This window comes from Furipterus horrens, unplaced genomic scaffold (assembly GCF_987537825.1).
Source record: "Furipterus horrens unplaced genomic scaffold, mFurHor1.1.pri manual_scaffold_6, whole genome shotgun sequence".
Taxonomy (NCBI): domain Eukaryota; kingdom Metazoa; phylum Chordata; class Mammalia; order Chiroptera; family Furipteridae; genus Furipterus; species Furipterus horrens.
The window spans coordinates 100,667,875-100,687,545 of record NW_028327176.1 but is presented as its reverse complement, the minus strand read 5'-3'; the positions used below and the strand labels follow the sequence as shown (position 1 = coordinate 100,687,545).

The window sequence follows — 19,671 nt, the reverse complement described above, 5'->3', positions numbered from 1 at the left end:
ATAGGGAGAATATAAGGGCATGAATATCACATTGAGAGAATTGGGTATTTCAGGAATGGAACTTAGCAGATTGGCTGTAGAGTAAGGTAACATGTTTTTCAAGAGCAGGGAAAAGTTTATTTGAGCTTCCCCTGCTTTTTGTAAATGATCTCACCTGTAATCCCCAAGTGTGATCTTTCAGCCATTTCTTTCCCACTATTGTCACTCTTATTGAGGGGAGGGGAGGACTTGAAGCCTCTTTTAAAATTTGAGGGAATAGATTTATCCAGGGTACCCCTTTTATTATGTGTCTAAATCTGCATGTACAAACTATTAATATAATTAACTCTGAATTTTTAGAAAAAGAATGGTGACTGATTTATCTATGTATCTAGCTGTTTGTGCCTAAAAATATACATATAAAATGCATATACTAAACATTGTGTATGTGTGTGTATATATCCATGTATATTATACCTAACTTCTGGCCATCTACTCCTTATGGCCTAATGCAAGAATAAATATCCTAGTCCTCTGCTTCTTTTAGCAGAAATTAGTTTGGTGATAAAGGACTATGAGATAGAGAAAGGGATTTATTTTAAATTTCGTCATTGACATCCCCAACCCCACTTCTGTGCCTGTTTTTTAATCTGGGGGCGGGAGGGACAGAGGACTCAGTATACTTCTGTGCTCTTGTTAAAATGCACATAACCCAGACAGAGTTATATAGCTTAAGTTTTTATGAATGATTTTACCACATGAATCTGAACAACATAGATTCATGGTATCATTCTAAAAATTACGTCTTTCCATCTTTGGCATAAGTTGAATGATAAATCCATTAGGCTTAAAACAAAGAGATCTGAGTGATATTTGTGAGATAATAGATATCACAGTTATCTGTGACATGAGTAAGACAATTCAACATTTTACATATCTATTTTATGGGTTTAAACATAGAGATAATGTTATTCTATGGGGGAGTATAAAGTTAGAGATACAAAAGCATTTTTAAATGATTTTTAAAAGCCATACAAATGGAAAACTTATAGGAATGAAATTGAATTCTAGATATCCTTACTTTAATAAGAACCAGTGTTATTTGTTTTTAAATGTTTAAAAGGCCAATTTGGAACATTTATAGGAAGTCTTTTGAATAAAATATTATACAAATCTTAAGCATTTTTCTGGGTCCTTTTCATCTTTACAGATTTTTTGAAGCACTCTTAGAATCGAGCACTATTTAGATCAAGATGTCTAGCAAAGGAAATGCTTGCATGAAAAGGTCTCAACAGTTAAAAAGAAATCCAAAAAGAACAACAGGTGATGAGAAAGTGAAGTTATCAAAGAAAGAGGTAATGAAAATATCTAGTTTATCATCTGGAACTTTTTTTAAAAAAGATATTCATTTATTTTTTTAGAGAGAGTGGGGAGGGAAAAAGAGAGAAAAACATCCATCGGTCACCTCTTGCATGCCCCCAAACAGGGGCCTGGCCCACAACCTAGACATGTGCCCCGATCGGGAATTAAGCCTGTGACCTTTCAGTCCTCCTCAGTCTGCAGGATGATGCCCAGCCCACTGAGCCACACCAGTCAAGGCTGATCCAGAATTCTTCATTAGAAATATCACTCATTCTCTGTAAAAGAATATCTGAGGACTAAAGTCACTTACTGCAAGTTTTAGTAATTCTCGTTGTTATATGGGAGCTGTTACAGCATGATTTGTAAAAGTTCTCAGATAAAACTTGTTTACTTCAATTCTGAAGGTATTAGAGAATTCTTTGGGGAGGAGCAGATCATAGGGCATTGCTAAAGTGCTTAAATGGGAAGACTAGGAATAAAGTGTACTAGTTCTGTGGCATTCGTATGTTAAAGACAGGATCTGGCAGTTGGTGAAGATTTTTACTAAGAGAAAAATTAGTTTGGTGGGAATTAGCTTTTTCCTACCATGATTTTACCCATCTCTTCTAAAAGAATGCCTCTATTTGTTTTGCAGGTGAAGTATATAGCACTATTTCACTGGCAAAATGAGTAATGATTTCTTTAAGACATCGTTTATACCACATGAAATTCTATTATACGTTATCACCATTGTCCAGGAATTGCTTTAGTGTATTTTTTGCCTGTGCCAAGTATATTTTTCTGTAGAAGTGGCAATATACTTTTTTCCATCTAACCATAAGTTATATGAATTCTCTTCAATATACATGACCACTCTATTACCAAAGTAATAACTTTTTATTTGATGTTTAATTCTCTCTGTATGTGCACATGTTTTTCCCACTAGGTTAGAAGCACGGTGAAAAAAAATAAAAATCATCCAAAGCGTCTGTCTTCTGAAGGTACTTCTTTTCTATATCTTATTTAGTCTTTCTTAAGCTGCCTATATTCGTGAAAAAATTAACAGCATCTTATTTATGAGTTCTGCAAAAGCAAAAGATGGTAATAAAGAGCAGCAGTCTCATTTTTGCAAGAATAATTTTTACTGGTTAGTTGTTTTGGTCAACTGAAATTTTATTCACCATCACTAGCAAAATACTGTGTAGGATTATAAAATTGATAGGAACTAGAGAAAAGTGTCCCACAGTCCCAATTATTACTGATTTGTGATATTATAGAAACACGACCTGATTTCTCTTTAAGACAAATATGCTTCTGTTCTGCCACCACTGTAAGGTTAGTTTGGAACAACTATCTAATTTTATTTGGAGTAAATTATTTTAGAGTATTCATCTTTACTTAAATATCACCTTTTCCTGGAAGAATTCCCTGCCTTTTTTCACCAAAGACCAGGTTATATCATCTGGTTTTATACTTCCATAGTGCAGAGTACTTTTGCTTTTATAATGCTTTGCAGTCTTATAATTATTTAATCTCCCTTCTTTCCAAAACAAATCTTCATGTGTGCCAATAGTATAATTCCTGTTTATCCCTTGTAAGTAGAACAGTTAGCAATCTATTAAACCTGACTGTGGTTTGGTTAATCTCTTTGTTCCAGTTGTCATTCAACATTTAGTAAAAATAGTTTTCTAGTCTTAACAAACTCTTTAATTAAGGTCATTTCTGAAACCCATACTCTTATGTTGAATCCTAATCATTGTAGCTTAGTTCTTCATTTAAAATTGTCTTGGATTTGTATCTGCAGTATCGGTTAATATTATTTTAGTTAAGATAACAATAGCATATTCATATTCAATACCTGGCATGTATGGCTGTTCAATAAAAAGGAAATACAGCTTTATAATATGTTGCTTCTCATAATTCCACTAGCTTTTTTAGATAAATTTATACTTCAGTCACTTTTTAAGTAGAAATATACAGTCTTCTAGACTGACAAGAGTTTCTTCTTTCACCAGAGGCAGGACAAACAGAGCAAGCTAGTCTAAGAAAGGTAAAGGTAGCATTCAGCAGGAGAAAAACCTGGCAGCCTCTTTCGAAGAATAGCAGAAAGTATTTGCAGACTATGATGGAAACAGTAATAATGTGAGTAAGAAACTTTTCCATTTAACTCTTGTTTTCTATTTATATTTTCTATAGACAATCTTCTTTTAAATGTTATCTATTACAGTGAGGGTGTTTTTCCCTTTCAGAAGAAGATTTTTTTTTTCAATGGCATTAGCCTTAGTAAAAAAAGTATTAATTTCAGAAACATAGAATTCCATCAAGGAAATAAATATGAAGTCTATGTGGCCTGATCTGTGAACTTTAACATGTTCCAGCGATAGGAGCCACTTCAGGAAGAAGTTGAGTTCAAATTGACCCTTTATATGGAAGTTACCATGCCAGAGGATACAAAGAAAATAAGGATTCTGCCATCAAGGAACTGAAATCCATCAGAATAGTCAGGCATATAAATCAAATACAACATATAATATTGATAAAAAGAACTTTGATTATACCTCTGCTTAAAATATATATAGAAGAAGTGATTGATTCAGCCTGGCTAGGAAGGAGAGTCACTTGAAAGAAAGAAAAACTAAGACTTAATTAGTTGTGTTACGAACTAACATTTATTCAATCTTTTTTTTCCTTTTCTAGAGCAATTTTGAGTAACAAAAGTAGAGAAAATGAACAAATTCAATATCATCTCAATTGCCTGAAGAAAAGGTAATATAATTATGCAATAGAAAATTATTAAAATATATTTAGTAAAAATCTAATCTGTTCCTATGTTGCCAAAACAGACATTTGTGGAATATAAAAGTTTTTCATTTGGGGTTTTTGTTGTTTTAAAAAGAGGAAAAACTTGAGAGTGTATATTCCATCATAAACTGCTGCTATATGCAATTCTGAGTTAAGAGAATTTTTAGTGAAGAATCTGAAAATGACAAAATGCCTGTTTCCATAATTCACTTTTCTGTATTGGGATTTGAAAAATATTTTGTCATCTTGAACTCTTCAACTTTGTTTTGAGCAATTTGAAGTTAAGTGTTCACCACTCTTATTTATCCTATAGAAATTTGTCCTATTGCTCTGTTTTTCCTTACCTTTATAATGTATTACATTATTTGCACAAGCAGCAAGTGTCATTTTCCAGGATATTACTGTTCTTCATCTTGTGGCAAGTCACAAATGGAGGTTTCTTTTCATGTGTTTTTAAAAAGGCAAAGCAGCCCTGACTGGTGTGGCTCAGGTGACTGGGCATTGTCCCGCAGTCGATTCCCCGTTAGGGCACGTATGTGCCTGGGTTGCAGGCTCGTCCCCAGCTGGGGCGTGTCAGAGAAGCAACCAATTGATGTCGATGTTTCTCTTCCTCTCTCGCTCCCTTCCCCTCTCTAAAAATAAGTAAAATCTTTTTAAAAAAATTTAAAAACACCACTGTCAATGATTTTCAGTGACTACGTTTTCCTAGTACTTGCATGTTTTATTTTCATAGAAGAACGTTCTGCATCTTAGTTTCTGACATTAAATAAAGACTGCTAGAAGCAGGCCTGTAAATGGCTTATAGGCCTACTGTTGAAGAAGGAACTAAAAAAGCTAATAAATGAGATAAAATATAATAAAGGTATAGCTATTTATGGTCTTTTTTTTTTTTAGTATATTTTATTGGTTATGTTGTTACAGTAGTCCCAATTTTTTTCCCCTTTGCCCAGTACCCCCCTTCCGTCCAGCAATCCCACCCCCCTTAGTTCATGTCCATGGGTTGGGCATATAAGTTCTTTGGCTTCACCCTTTCCTATATTATTCTTAACATCCCCCTGTCTATTTTGTAGTAACTGATTATGCTTCTTAATCCCTGCACCATTTCCCCATCTCTCCTCTTTCCCCCTCCCAGCTGATAACCCTCCAAATGATCCCCATACCTATGATTCTGTTCCTATTCTGGTTTCCTCAGTTGGATTTTGTTTTTATTTTTTACATTCTGTAGTTGATAGTTGTGAGTTTGTTGTCATTTCAGTGTTCATAGTTTTGATCTTCTTCTTCTTAAGTAAGCCCCTTTGACATTTTATATAATAATGGCTTGGTGATGATAAACTCCTTTAGCTTCACCTTGTCTGGGAAGCACTCTCTCTGCCCTTCCATTCCAAATGATAGCTTTGCTGGATAGAGTAATCCTGGTTGCAGGTTGCCTTTCATCACATTGAATACTGCTTGCCAGTCCCTTCCTGCCTGCAAAGTGTCCTCTGAGAAATCAGCTGTCAGTCCTATAGGCATCCCCCTGCAAGCAACTCTCCACCTCTCTCTTGCTGCCCCAGGACTCTATCTTTATCTTTCACCTTTGGCATCTCGGTCATCATGCATCCTGGTGTGGTCCCCTCTGGGTACAGCTCGCCTGGGACCCTCCATGCTTCCTGGACCTGTATGTCCCTCTCCTTCACAAAATTTGGGAATTTTTCCTCATTCTGCACTGGTTGACTGTTTTTTCCTTCCTTATGTTCCAAATCATTGATTTGAACCCCGGTTTCCTTCCCTTCACCATTGGTTTTGTGTGGATTATCCTTCGTTTCACTTAGCATAACCTTTGCTTCTCTTATGCATTTACCGTACTCAAGCATACCTGTCAAGCCTGTGAGCATCTTTATCCCAGTGTTTTGAATTGTACGTCTGTTAGATAGATTGTCTACCTCCTCATCTATTAGGTTGGCTATCTCCTCGTTGCTTAGTTCTCCCACTGGAACCTTGATCTGTTCCCCCCTTTGGGCCATACTTCTCTGTCTCCTCATTCTGACAGGCTCCTGTGGTTGTTTGCCTCCGCATCCCAGGTAGAGCTGTCATTCCTGTTACGTTGTAAGGGGCAGAGCCATAGGGATTCATCAGGACAGGGCGACCTGTTTCACCACATTGTGGCACTGTATGTGGGGGAGGGGTCGAGAGGGAACAATGCCACCTGCCCAGCACTCGCCCCTTTTCCAGGCACCTCTCCCACTTCCGCACTGGACTGGTGCCCCTCTAGCTGTTGCCCTGGCTGTCATTCCCATAGTGGGTGGGTCTGCGGATGTTCTAGGACCATGGGGGCGCTTTAAACAAGCAGACTCTGCTGAGAGATTGGCAGTTTCTGCCTCCACCCCAACCCCCACTGGTCTGCACAGTCAGAAGCAATGAGGCTTGATTTTCTCTGGTGCTGGGACTGTGGGCTTCGAGGTCCGGTGAGGAGCTGGGGACGCTCTCCAGGTGTCCCTCCTGACTTTTTAAAACGTGTGACTGCACTTTCTGCTGGCCTGCCACTGCTGCCGCCGCCACCACCACCACCACCACCACACTGCATCCTCTCCCCGTCCTGGCTCCGCCCCTCCTACCTGTCTGGATGAGTATTTCTTCTTTATATCTTTGCTTGCTGCACTTCCATGTTGTTTGATTTTCTGGAACTTCTGGTTGTTTCTAGTTTTCAGGTAGATGTAGTCCTTCTTAGTTGTGGAGGGAGATGCAGCGTGTCTGTCTACGCCTCCATCTTGGCCGGAAGTCCTATTTATGGTCTTTTTAATGTAAGACAAATAACATGTTTGATGTATAAATGAGAACGTAACAGTACATAGTAGCTGCTATTCACTGTGATCACCCTGGGTCATCAGAAAAGATTAAATTCTCTTCAACATACAGGCCATCTCTTCATCACATAGCAGCCATGGAGGCATGATTCAAAGACTGCCTGTTTTTCTCTTCATTTTTGCTTTCACAACTCACACTCTTTCATTCCCAAAATAACCATACCGAAGATACTTTCCCTTTTACTAATACAGCAGTGAATACAGCCTTAGCAAATTGACCTTAATTGGTTAGCCCCTGCAATTTCTAGAGGAACATGCTCTGGGAAAGTTGGCCTATAGAAACAATGTTATATAAATGGTGATTAGGTGTTGTTACTATAGCAGGGTGTATTCATACTATACCTTGAATTTAATTAGATTGTAAAAGAATCCTGGAAATCTGACCACTATTTAGAACATTTGGAACAGTGGATAACTCTTCCACAGAATTGACTTAATAAACTTTAGAAAAAACTGTTCATCAATGGAAACTATTTTAGTTAAGAAATCAAAAGCTTATCCCTCTTGGGAAGATATGCAGACAGGTTTATATGCTTAAACATGATACCCTGATGATGATTTTCTGGCTAACTGAAGTTTATCTTAACAGTTTAATGAAAATTATGATTGGTAGGGTTTATACTGCCTACTATTTTTTTACAAAAATTAGTAATTTTAATAAGCTCCAGGAAGATGTCTTGGGTTCCACTGTTGTTCAAGTTAGGTAACAGAACACAGCACCCCAGTATGCTCCTATTAGGTAGAAGCAACCAAATTTAGATTTTCCTACTATGGAATTCAAGAATCAAATTGTGGAAAGAAAGCTATATTAGTCACTACTGAGGGTAGTGGTACGTCAGTTTCTATTGGTGCTCTAATCAACCCAATTTGAAGAAAGATTTATTTTTTAACTTTAATATTGAATACTATTCATGTTGATAGTACTTCAAAACAAAGCACTTTAATCTTAGTGTGTTATTTGCCTTAAAGGGTATCAGATTCAGTTTTCTTTAATGTCATCAAATTAGGTTAACTGATGAAGTCCTGGTCATGTTCTCTAAAACAACTAAGATTTGGAATCCAGGTTCATAGTTAAGACTTACAGAGTAGGGCTTCATCTCCTACCCAGTAATTCACAGTAGGTGATAGGCTTATGAGCTGAAATAGCCCAGGAAACACATTTAGAAAACACAAGGACATTTTTATTTTAAAATGCATGTAAGTAATTGTTAAGTGTGTAAAATAGAAAATTTTCCTTTTATGAAGCAGCCTTAGTGCCCCCATGATTTGAAGTAAATCTTAATGAAATGAAAGGTTAAAAGATGATTTGTGTAGGCTTTTTTGGGAAGTCTTACTGCTAAGGCTAGCCACTGTTAAAGATTATAACCTTTGGGAAAGTGGGGCAAACAAAGATGACAACAGTATTTCACAACAAAAAAAAAATACTAATGGTATTCAAAATATAAACTAATAGTTGTGTTTTTATTCTATCCCTAAGATTGCTACAGCTGTGTGAAACCCTAAAAGTCCCTCCCCCAAAGCTGAAGGATTTAACTAGTGTGTCAAGTCAACTGAAAATGGAAAAGGAGAATCACAGAGCTAATGAGGAAGGTCTGGCATCATTGCAGGTATGAGATTCGAACAGTGAGTTTGTAACTAGGGGGAAGGGGAAGAGACCAAAAAGTTCTTTACATTATTATGATATTCTGCTAGTAATAAATACTAGATCTTGTACTAGGTTTTTTGATTAAATTCCTTTTTTTTTTTTAATCTAAGCAAAAACTTTGCCTAAACTTCAGGCCTTCAAAGTTAAAAGTATTTCTAATATACTAGTGATTAAGTATCCATTTTATTTTTTACCAAACTTTATAACTGAACTGTCTTAGTATTTTTGATTATCAAATTATAGGAACTCATCACTAAATTCTGTAGAATTTGACAACATTAGTTTTTCCATCCTGTATATGGTACTTTATTGTCAGGAACACAGTCACCATCATTGTTGTTGTTACCATTATAGCTAATATGTATTGAGGGCTTTCGTGGTTCTAGGTGCTGTTCTAAGCACTGACAGTTATATCCCTTCATCCACACAATGACTTACCGAGCTCTGTGCTCTATTATCTTCATTCTACAAATGTGAAAGAAGACATTCTAACATTTATAGCTGAACCTTAGAAAACTGCTTCAAGTTGTAATGCAAACCTAGTCAGTCTAATGTCAGATAGAACATGATTCCTAATCACTATCCTTAGGAGTTAATAGGAAATAATATTAGTTGTCATAATTAACTTCAGCCTTTTAATTAGTGGCTACTTGAACAGTTAAGAAAAGTACCTTATCAGGAGATCACTTCATAAATTACATAAATATCTAACCATTGTGCTGTACACATGAAAGTAATATAAAATAATATTGCATGTCAACTGTAATTTTTAAAAAAGAGTGCAGACAAACCAAAAAGAAAAATAAAAGCAACCTTAAGGGGTTTATTAAATAACTATAAAAACTAAAGCAAATAGATTGGGCCATATATCCCGTAATAATTTTGGAATAGTTTGTTTGCGTGGCGCTTAGGTCTTTCTTTGCCGGCAATTCAGTAAGTACAAAGTTCAAAATTCACAAATAATTTATTTTAGTTTTTCCATATATTCAGTAATTCAGATAATGTTGGAAGGATTTGTTTCTGAGTGACAAATCTACAAATATTGTAAATTAATAGGGTGGTATTTTTTTAGTGATTGCCTGGCTTTCCATAGGGTGAGATTATGTTTAAATTTCTCCCAATGTTACTACGTTTCAAGGATATATTTTCAGAACTGACACTATTTCTAACAGTTGGATGACATTAATATGGGTTTGGGTTTTTTTTTAAGATTTTATTTATTTTTAGAGAGAGGGAATGGAGGGAAAATCAAAGGAGAGAAACATCAATCAGTTGCCTCTTGTACTCCCCCCATCAGGAACCAAACGTGCAACCTAGGCATGTGCCCTGACTAGGAATCGAACCCATGACCTTTTGCTCTACAGGACAATGCTCAACCAACCGAGCCATGCCAGTCAGGGCCTACTTTCAGCTTTATTGAGTTATAATTGACAAAATTATAAGGTATTTAAAATGTGCATCGTGATGATTTTATATATGTATGGATTGAATGGAAAGGATTCCCTTATCTAGTTAATTAACACATATAGTTAATTAACACATCCATTATTTCACATACATATTTTGGGGGGAGATGTGGATGAGCTCATTTTAAGTTCTGCTCTTTTTAGCAGATTCCACTTACTCAATATGGTATCAGTTATAATCACCATATTTTACATTAGATCATTAGACCTTATTATCTTATAACTAAAGTTTATACCCTTTTAACATCCCTATTTCCCTTACCAGCCTTCCCCACTAGCCCCTTACAGTCACTTTCCTGTTCTGTTTGTATGAGTTTGACTTTTTTTTTTAATTTAATCTTTCTTGTCTTTTTTTACATTACTTTTTGGTCCCCTTATACCTCCCTCCCCCCAGCAATCACCACACTGTTGTCCATGTCCATGGGTCCTTTTTCCTTTTTGCTCAGTCCCTTCATCCCCTCACATTCCCCACTCCCAGAGCTGCCAGCTTGCTCGCCATCTGTGGGTCTGTCCCCATTTTCCTTGTTCAGTTTGTTCATTAGATCCCACATATGAATGAAGTCATGGTATTTGTGTTTCTCTGACTGGTTTATTTCACTTGGCATAATGTTCTCCAGATCCATCCATACTATCACAAAAGGTAAAATTTTCTTTTTACAGCCGAGTAGCATTCCATTGTGTAAATGTCTCATAGTTGTTTTATCAACTCATCTACTGATGGACACTTGGGCTGCTTCCAAATCTTGGCTACTGTAAAAAACACTGCAGTGACATAGGGGTGCTTATGTTCTTACTAATTAGTGTTTGGGTTCCTTTGGATATATTCCCAGAAGTGGGACCACTGGGTCAAAAGGTACATAGATCCATTTTTAATTTTGCGGTATCTCCATACTGCTTTCCACAGTAGCGGCATCGATCTCCATTCCCACAAGCAGTACAAAAGAATTCCCTTTACTCCACATCCTCACCAACACTTGTTGTTTGTTGATTTATTGGTGATGGCCATTCTGATAGGTGTGAGATGGTATTTCATTGTGGTTTTTATTTGCATCTCTCTGATGATTAGTGATGTTGAGCGTCTTTACATTTGTCTGTGGGCCATCTGTATGTCCTCTTTGGAGAAGTGTCTGTTCAGGTCCTTTGCCCATTTTTAATTGGATTGTTTGTTTCTTTGGTGTTGAGTTTTGTAAGTACTTTGTAAATTTTGGATATTAACCCCTTACCAGATGTATCAGCAAATATGTTCTCCCATTCTGTGGGTTGTCTTTTTATTTGTTGATATTTTCCTTTGCTGCGAAAAAACTTTAGTTTGATGTAGTCCATTTGTTTTTATTGTTGTTGTTGTTTGTTTTGTTTCCCATGCCTTGGGAGATATATAGCTGATAAAAAATTGCTATGAGCAGTGTCCAAGGTTTTGCTGCCTATTTTTCTCCTAGGATTTTTATTGTTTCAGGTCTAACATTTAAGATTATTTTAAAAGGTTTTTAAAGTATGAGAATGCTAAGTGTTATCTTAACATTTAATATTTACATAAATCTCTTGAAAATTATCAGAGATAGTAAATAATGGTATGATTTTTGTAATACTGGGAGGCATTTGTTTTACAGCTAAAATTAGGCTTCCATGTGCCAAAAGCATAAATACAATTAAATGGGGAATAAACATCCTTTACTCACCATTTCTGACACCAAATGTGTGACTTTTCCACATTAAGCAGTCCTCTAGTTCTCTGCATACACCAGCTTGGTGCCCTACATTTTAATTCAATTCTTACACCGTCTGGAGTTAGCACAGATCCCACAGGTTAAGGGCTGAGTCCCATACGACGGCCTTCCCACTTCAGATCCCAGGTCCCAATTGCAAGTCCAAGCCTCCTGTACTTCTCACCAACCAAGTATGTGAATCAGGGGTTCCTATGGGCCCCTCTCCTCAGGTCCGACAACTTGCTAGAACAGCTCATAGAACTTAGGGAAGCACTTTAGTTACTATTACCAGTTTATTATAAAAGACTCAGCTCAGGAACAGCCAAAAAGAGGGGGTGCAGAGCTTCCATGCCTCTTAGAGTGCATCACCCTCCCAGCACATTGATGTGATCACCAGCCTGGAAGCTCTCAGTCCTGTCGTTGAGAGTTTTTATAGAAGCTTTGTCACTTTGGAACACTGATTGTTAACTAAATCTCCAGACCCTCTCCCCTACTCAGAGATCAAGGAGGGGGGCTGCAGGTTTCAATTCTCTAATCTCAGGCCAGCCTTCATCCTCTGTGAGTCATTTATTATCATAAACTCAGGTAAGGTTGAAAAGGACTTACTATGAATAACAAAAGATGCTACTCTCACCCCAGTCACTCAGAAAATTGCAAGAGTTTTGAAAGCTCTGGGCCAAGAACCAGGACAAAAAAAAAAAAAAAATGCTATAATTAAATATGTTCTTATTCTGCCCCCATCACTTAGAAGTTACAAGGGTTTTAGAAGTTCTGCCAGGAACCAGGAGCAAAGACCGAATATATATTTCTTATGTCACAGCAGTTTATGGTTTGCTTGGCAGTCAGTTACTCAGTAGAAGCACTGTTGGCCTTTGAAGCAGAAAAGTTCTTCACTGGCATAAGAGAGTCTCTGAGTTAGGAGTTTGTAGAATTTGTATTTATTAGTTTTCTCCTTTGTGCATTACTTGGAAGCACTGCTTTTTCCTGCTGTAGCATAGTTATTGTTGGGTGGTGTTGACTTTCCAAAACCTGGAAAAAATCCACACAGACATGGGGAATATGTGCAATTTCCGCACAGGTGTGGTGGCCCCAGAGGGGAATCAATTTTTTTTTTTGTCAACATTATAACAAAATGAAGTTGAACGAAACAACATTATTCAAATACCTGCTATACTAAAAAATGAAGCTACAGAATTCAGGAAAAAATTAGAAAATAAAAGACAAAGCTTTTTGGATATACAGACTAAATTAGAAGTACTAAAGCAAAGAAACGCAACAGGTAATGCTTACAATAAATAGAAGGTAAAATGAGAAAATTTTAAGTATCAAAAATGTGAGAAACACAATAAAACAGCGGGACACAGGACTTGAGCAGCAAAGAGAGGCGTTTATTCACAAGTCTGCAGGGTCGGGCACACTGCCAGCCAGGAGCATATTCGTAGGAAGTAGACAAAGAAAACTGGTTTTATACTAATGTGATTAGCTACCCCTCCCCTCTCCTTCTCCCCCGTTTCTCCATTACTTGTTAATCCAGGTTCACAATCTAACATGATTAACTACTTAACTCAGGGTGTGATTAACTAAGGGTAATCTGGTTATAGGTCTATCTCCAACTTATTTGCAAAGTTATCTAGCTACATCTTCCCATTTCTCTGTGTTTGGTGACAACAATCTTCCTCCTTTTGATCCCAGAGATATGCATGAGGAGCTGCAGAATGTCATTTCCTCACCCCTTTTCCATGGTTTATCTGTTAATTATCTCTTACTGGTTTGAGAGTCACTGGCTTGCTTCTTTATCCCTTACAAAAAGAAAGGTTGTTTTTTAAAGGTATCAAGAAAAAAGCGGCAAATACAAATTTGGCAAAGGACATGCAATATGGGTTTGGTAGGAATACCCAAAGAAAATAACAAAGCAATAGAACAAAATTTTTTAAAATTTTAAATGAAAAATTTTAGTCGATGTTGTAAACTCTTCATTCAGTGCTCTTATTCATTCCTTTCTGTATGAGTTGAGTGGAGCAGGCCCCCAGAAAGATAAGTCTAAATCCTAACTCCTGGAATGTGATCTTATTTGGAAAGAGAATCTTCCCAGATATGATTAAGTTCAGGATCTCAATATGAGGTCATCCTGGATTATCTTGGACAGGACCTAAATCCAGTGACAAGTGTCCTTATAAGAGACACAGACAGGAAGGAAAAGGCCATGTGCAAATGTGCAGAAATTGGAGTGATGCAGCTGTAAGGAATGCTGGCAGCCTCAGAAGCTTGAAGAGGCAAGAAGGGAATCTCCCCTAGAGCCTGCAGAGGGAGCACCGCCCTCCCAACACCTTGGTTTGGAACACCTGCCCTCCAGAACTGTGAGGGAATAAATTTGTTCTTTTAAGCCACCAGATTTGTGGTAATTTGTTATAACAGACAGGGAAATTAATACATGTGGTTTGCATTATATTTGTATTTGACAGCAGTCTCTTAATCCAACAACCAATTCATAGGAAATTAGGGCTGAGAAACAAGTTCAAGTGGTACAGCCACTTTCAAAGATAGTTTGGCACAAAACTAAACATTTTTGGCACATGATCCAGGAGAATACTGCATACAGATCTTTGCAGCAGCATTATTCATGGTTGCCAAAATTTGGGGGAAAAACAAAATGTCCTTTAGTAGGTGAATGGATTAATAAACTGTGGCACATCTTGACAGTGGAATATTATTCAGCATTTAAAAGTGCTTTGAGGCCCTGAAAAGACGTGGAAGAACCTTAAATGCATGTTATTAATTTAAATAAGCCAATCTGAGAAGGCAATGTCTATGTGATTGCAACTGTATCACATTCTGGGCAAGGCAGAGCTGTGGAGACAATAAAAGGATCAGTGATTGCCAGAGGTGTGTGGTGGGGTAAATATGAACAGGCAGAACACAGGGTTTTTAGGCCATCAGTCCGTGGGCTCTGCTGGATTTACATGAGTCTTCCAGAGTCTGATGCTAGCAGCTTTTGTAAGTTTTTGAGGAAACGTTCTTGAACATGGCGTATATCTTTTTGTTTCAGGAAACTGTTTCCTTATAATGCGTATGGCCTTGGTAAATTAGTTTCTAAAAAGTCTGTTTTTTGAAAGAAAAAAATATATTTACCAGTTTCTTCAAGCAATGTTTTAATATATAAGGTGCTTTTTAAATATGTATATTAATATCTTTGTGAGTTTTATTTAATAAACTATTTTATTTGAAACGTTAACTTTCTCTTTCTGACTCAGGAAGAAATAGATAAAATAGTAGAGACCACAGAGTCAGTGACTGGGAATATTGAGAGCCTAAAGAACAAAATTCAAATTCTGATAACTGAGGTGGAAGAAGAAGAAGAAAAGGTAAAACAGGTAATTGTTTAATAATGTATTGCTAGACCCTGGGTGTAGTTTCTAGTGCTTACATTTTACCAAGACAACTTTTGAGTGTAATACATTGAGAAAAATTAGGCCTTTGAAATAATATGTAGCCTTCTTTTTCTACATTAGATGTTCCACATAGATAGTAATGGGGTACTGTCCATTCCAGAACTTTCTCAGAAGAGTCTCAAAGCACCCATACTTCAGGTAAGTACCAGTTTACTATGTTAACTGTATCACTAGTTATGAATTGGATATTTAAAAGCATTATATATCCTGTTTCATTTTTTAAAAATGGAATTCATGGCATAAATATTCAAACAATTATTTCTCATCTGACACTAAAGTTTGAACATCTTTCTCTGTCAATTTGTGTAGATGTATCTCGTTCTTGTTTATAGCTGTATAATATTCCATTGTATGGGTGTACCATAATATAATTGATGAATTACTAATGGAAATAAATAAGTTTTGCAACTAAAGATAATGCTGAGTATACTCTTATATGTATATTTTTACACATTTGTATGGTCATATAACTATAGGATAGGTTTCTGGAAGTAAATTCCGACAGTTGCTTTTGTTTATGCTTCTAACAATGGCATATAACTCTTCATAAAGTAGTATCATATCTTATTTGTAATAGACTATATATATTGGTAATTTGTCTTTTTTTAAAGGACCAAGTAGATAGTATAGTGCAAATGTTTATAGTGAGAGACAATCTTTACATTTTCTCAAAAAGTAATTTGAAATTTTCCTATCTATAATTCACTTACAGTGTAAGTAGCAGAAATGGACAGAGGGAAAACAGAATAATATAGATTTGAAAGAAGAACAGCAATGAGTTATGGTTATTGAAGATGAGCGATAGGTACATGAGATTTATTATATCATTCTCTAAATAACATACATTTGATGTTTTTCATAATAAAATTAAAAACCGATTATATGGGTGAAGGTGGCTAAAAGGCACAAACTTCCAGTTGTAAAATAAGTCATGGGGATGTAACATACAGTATGGTAATTAGTTGATAATAATGTATTTTTGAAAATTGCTAAAAGAGTAAATCTTAAAAGATATACAAAAAAAAATTGTAACTGTATGGTAATGAATGTTAACTAGACTTGCTGTGGTAATCATTTCAAAATATATACAAATATTGAATCATTGTGTTATACACCTAAAACTAACAATGTTACGTGTCAATTATGTCTCAGTAAAAAAACTTTTTAACTAATTATACATTGTACCCACAGAAAGAAATTTTGGCACAAATCCCAAACCAGAATGCTCTTCTGAAGGACTTGGATGTTCTCCATAATTCATCTCAGACAAAGAACATGCTAACTTTCATCGAAGAAGCCTATAAGAGACTGGATGCCTCTTAAAGAATATTTTTCAGATTATTACATATTAATTTAATGTTTATAAATTTGTAAAACTGTTAACCTATGATGACATTTCAGAGGCTAAGGCTTCTCCAGAATTACTATTTCCTAATATAGAGTTTAAAATTAGCTTTTGACCTACCATTAGTATGTAATGTAGCCCTGAAAACTGTTTTGAGCAGTTGCCAAGTCTAGGAACTCATATTTATGTTGCTGTATTTCAGTTATTTACCTGAAACCATAAAATATGAACAGTCACAATTTAATGATGTATAATGGCCAAATAGAGTTCATTTATTGATTAGTGCAGAGGAAATTGGAATAGGTGACTTAATATATATATATAAAGTGTTTATAGTACCTAGTTCATAAAATCATGTTTGCTATCATTATTATTCTCTAGTTGATAACTTGCATTTTCTGTCTGGATATCTGGAACTTGAGAAATCCCCAAATGCCTTTACTTTTTTACATAACTCTCTAGACTTTGTGTTATAATTAAGATTTGTCATGTGTCCTTAACTTTGGAGGTAGTATAAACACTTTATTTGGTTGGTTCAGTGAATAGATGCTGAATACTTATTATCCCCTATCATCAAATCATACTTTTGTACTTTTGTTTTATAAAATTACTGAAAAGAAACATAAGCACATTTATTCCCTTAAAACAAAAACCAAACCAAAAAACTTCCTAAACCTTTCCTCATTGTGATGATAATATGTATATACATGTGAATAAATGATTGCTAAAATAAATCAAAACTCATTTCTAACTACTGTACAGTGTCTGGGTTGCTTTTATCTACTCGTAAAATAAAATAACTGAAATTAATTATCTTTTTTGTCTAACCTAGAATTATTTGTCAGTTAATTTAGAAGGTGCCATAATTCTGTTAATATCCTCCAGGCAGAGACCTCCAGCAACACAGCTTTCATTAAACAAATTCAGTTAATGCTCACTGAAGTGAGAGACCACATGTCACAGGACACCCTAGGCAGCTCAGTAAAAGGGTCAAAAGCAATTTCCTCTTAGGAAGTAATGGTCAAAAAGGACATTAATGGATTTTAGAGTGAAAGAAAATCTTCAATAATGGAAACCTATACTGCGGCAGTGGCCTGCAATGTCAGGTGAAGCAACTAAAAGATTTTACAAAATATTTTAAAACTTAAATACTCTTCACTTGGAAACTTAGAGCTTCATGATTTTAAAGTGACCAATAGAGCCCCAACCCACTGATTTTTATCATTAATCATGACGTTCATAATAGCTTTTGGTGGGGACAGGAGGAGGTACATTAAAATTCTCCTGGTTCTCTCAAAATATCTGTTTAACAGGTTACTGAACATCAACTAGATTTTTTACTTAACCACTGTTGCTGAGTGATAGTTCATGCACCAACTTGGTCATACTGCTCTTTTGCAGCTTTGAAAAGTACATGAACTTTTGATCTACAGTATCTTCAGGCAGGTAGCAGGCAATTAAATTCAGAACGTACGACATTTTTCTTTAAAGGCTGCATTTTGGTGCACTCTTTATGAATAACGTAACAGTTCATTGCTGACCCAAGTAAAATTAAGGTTCAACTGCACACAGTCCCTGTAATGCGAATGGCCACACCCACCTGACTTCTCACATGCACAGTCTGTGCCAACTTCAATACACCCCTCCAGGGAGGGGAGGACCAGCGCCAATGACAGAAACTTCATATGCTAGAAATACATATTGTGGAATAGAGGACATAGTGCAAAAATAGAGCATATGATAGAATTTCAAGTAAACTGCAGAAAAACATTATTCAATAAATGGTCTTGAGAAAACCACTAACCACACGAGAGATGGGGATAGAGGGCCAGCGGTTAATATTTGTACTTTATGCCAAAATAGAGTCCAAGTAAAATTAAATATAAAAATACAAACTTAAAATGTCAGTAACAAATAAATATCAGTAGGAAAGTGGTCAATTCTCAAAGATACATAAATGGTCAATAAGTATTGGAAGATGTTCAACTTGGAAATAATCACTTAAATGCAAAATAAAATGTTCACCTATCAGACTGAAAAAGGCTAAAAGGGAAAGCTGCTGAACATACAGGAAAATGTGTCTCCAATAATGCTGCTGAAGGAGGGAAGGTAAATGGGTGTAATTTGTGTGTGTGGAGGGACCCTGAGGGAGGCAGCCTGAACACATGTTGCAGAACCTTAGTGTACTGTCATTTAAAATTCTTAACTTTATGGAGTCCTGCAGAACTTTGGAATTGCAGAGAAAAGTAATAACGAGTAATAGGGAAATCTCTTTGGTCAGCAAATTGTTGCTGCACTCAAGAGAGAATCAAGCTAACTATTCAAGAGAAATAATTACACTAACTTTAGGCACATTAAAATCCACTCAGGATTAAACATATCTTCACCAATGCAGCCTCATATAAAATTATTTGAAAAGTTTTGTGTTGTTTCTGATTGTACATTTTATTAAATATTCTTGGCAATTAAAATCTTAATTTATATGAGCCCTTCCATTTCCCCCAAATCTCAGATGGACATGTTTTACAAACAACTTTTGTTTAAATATGAGCTGCACGGAACCTAAAATTAAAGGATTTACTTTCTTCTATTTGGTTAGGTAGAATTTCCTGGCATTCTCTATTTACCAAAAATAAATGCAGGTGCACCTGTCAAAATTAGTATTTGAGTCATGCAGGTGGGCTTAGTTTCCTAACATAAGTCTTCTAAACCCTCTCATGTTTCATTTGTTGTCAGGAAACATTCAGCTTTGAGGAAGAGAGAGGAAAACAAAAGCAGAGAGAAGTTCAAATTTCCCATTTGAATTTGATCATGTTGAAAGTTCCAGGGCCTTTTTTGGTATAGCTAGCTAGCTTTTCTTGTTAAGGGTTGCTGCCATTGAATGTAGTCCTTCACTACTAAACCACTGTAGAAATACTTGCTTCTGGCTTAGGTGTTTGCTCTCATTAAAGTACATCTGTTGTTAGCAAGGCTATGAAACTGCTGGAGCAGCCTTATCTAAAGATTGGTTATAGTTATTAAAACTGGACAAAGAGGAAGGAGGGATGTTTTCTAAACGCAATAAAACAACTACAGACTACTTTTTAAAAATAAAATTG

General features: G+C 36.0%; 1 protein-coding gene across 2 annotated transcripts; it reads left to right on the top strand.

Moving 5' to 3' along the window:
- The first annotated feature begins 1,194 nt into the window (after window positions 1-1,194).
- CENPQ (centromere protein Q) lies at window positions 1,195-17,354 on the top strand. 2 transcript variants are annotated; one of them, XM_090280462.1, is made up of 8 exons: window positions 1,195-1,334; window positions 2,267-2,321; window positions 3,336-3,462; window positions 4,018-4,086; window positions 8,443-8,572; window positions 15,031-15,141; window positions 15,289-15,366; window positions 16,420-17,354. In XM_090280462.1, exons 1-8 carry the CDS (start codon window positions 1,233-1,235, stop codon window positions 16,549-16,551), a joined length of 804 nt encoding a protein of 267 aa, XP_090136588.1. In that variant the 5' UTR covers window positions 1,195-1,232; the 3' UTR covers window positions 16,552-17,354. The 2 variants fall into 2 exon arrangements, with proteins under 2 accessions (XP_090136588.1, XP_090136587.1); XM_090280461.1 differs by having other exon boundaries at window positions 15,031-15,150.
- Window positions 17,355-19,671: the final 2,317 nt, after the last annotated feature.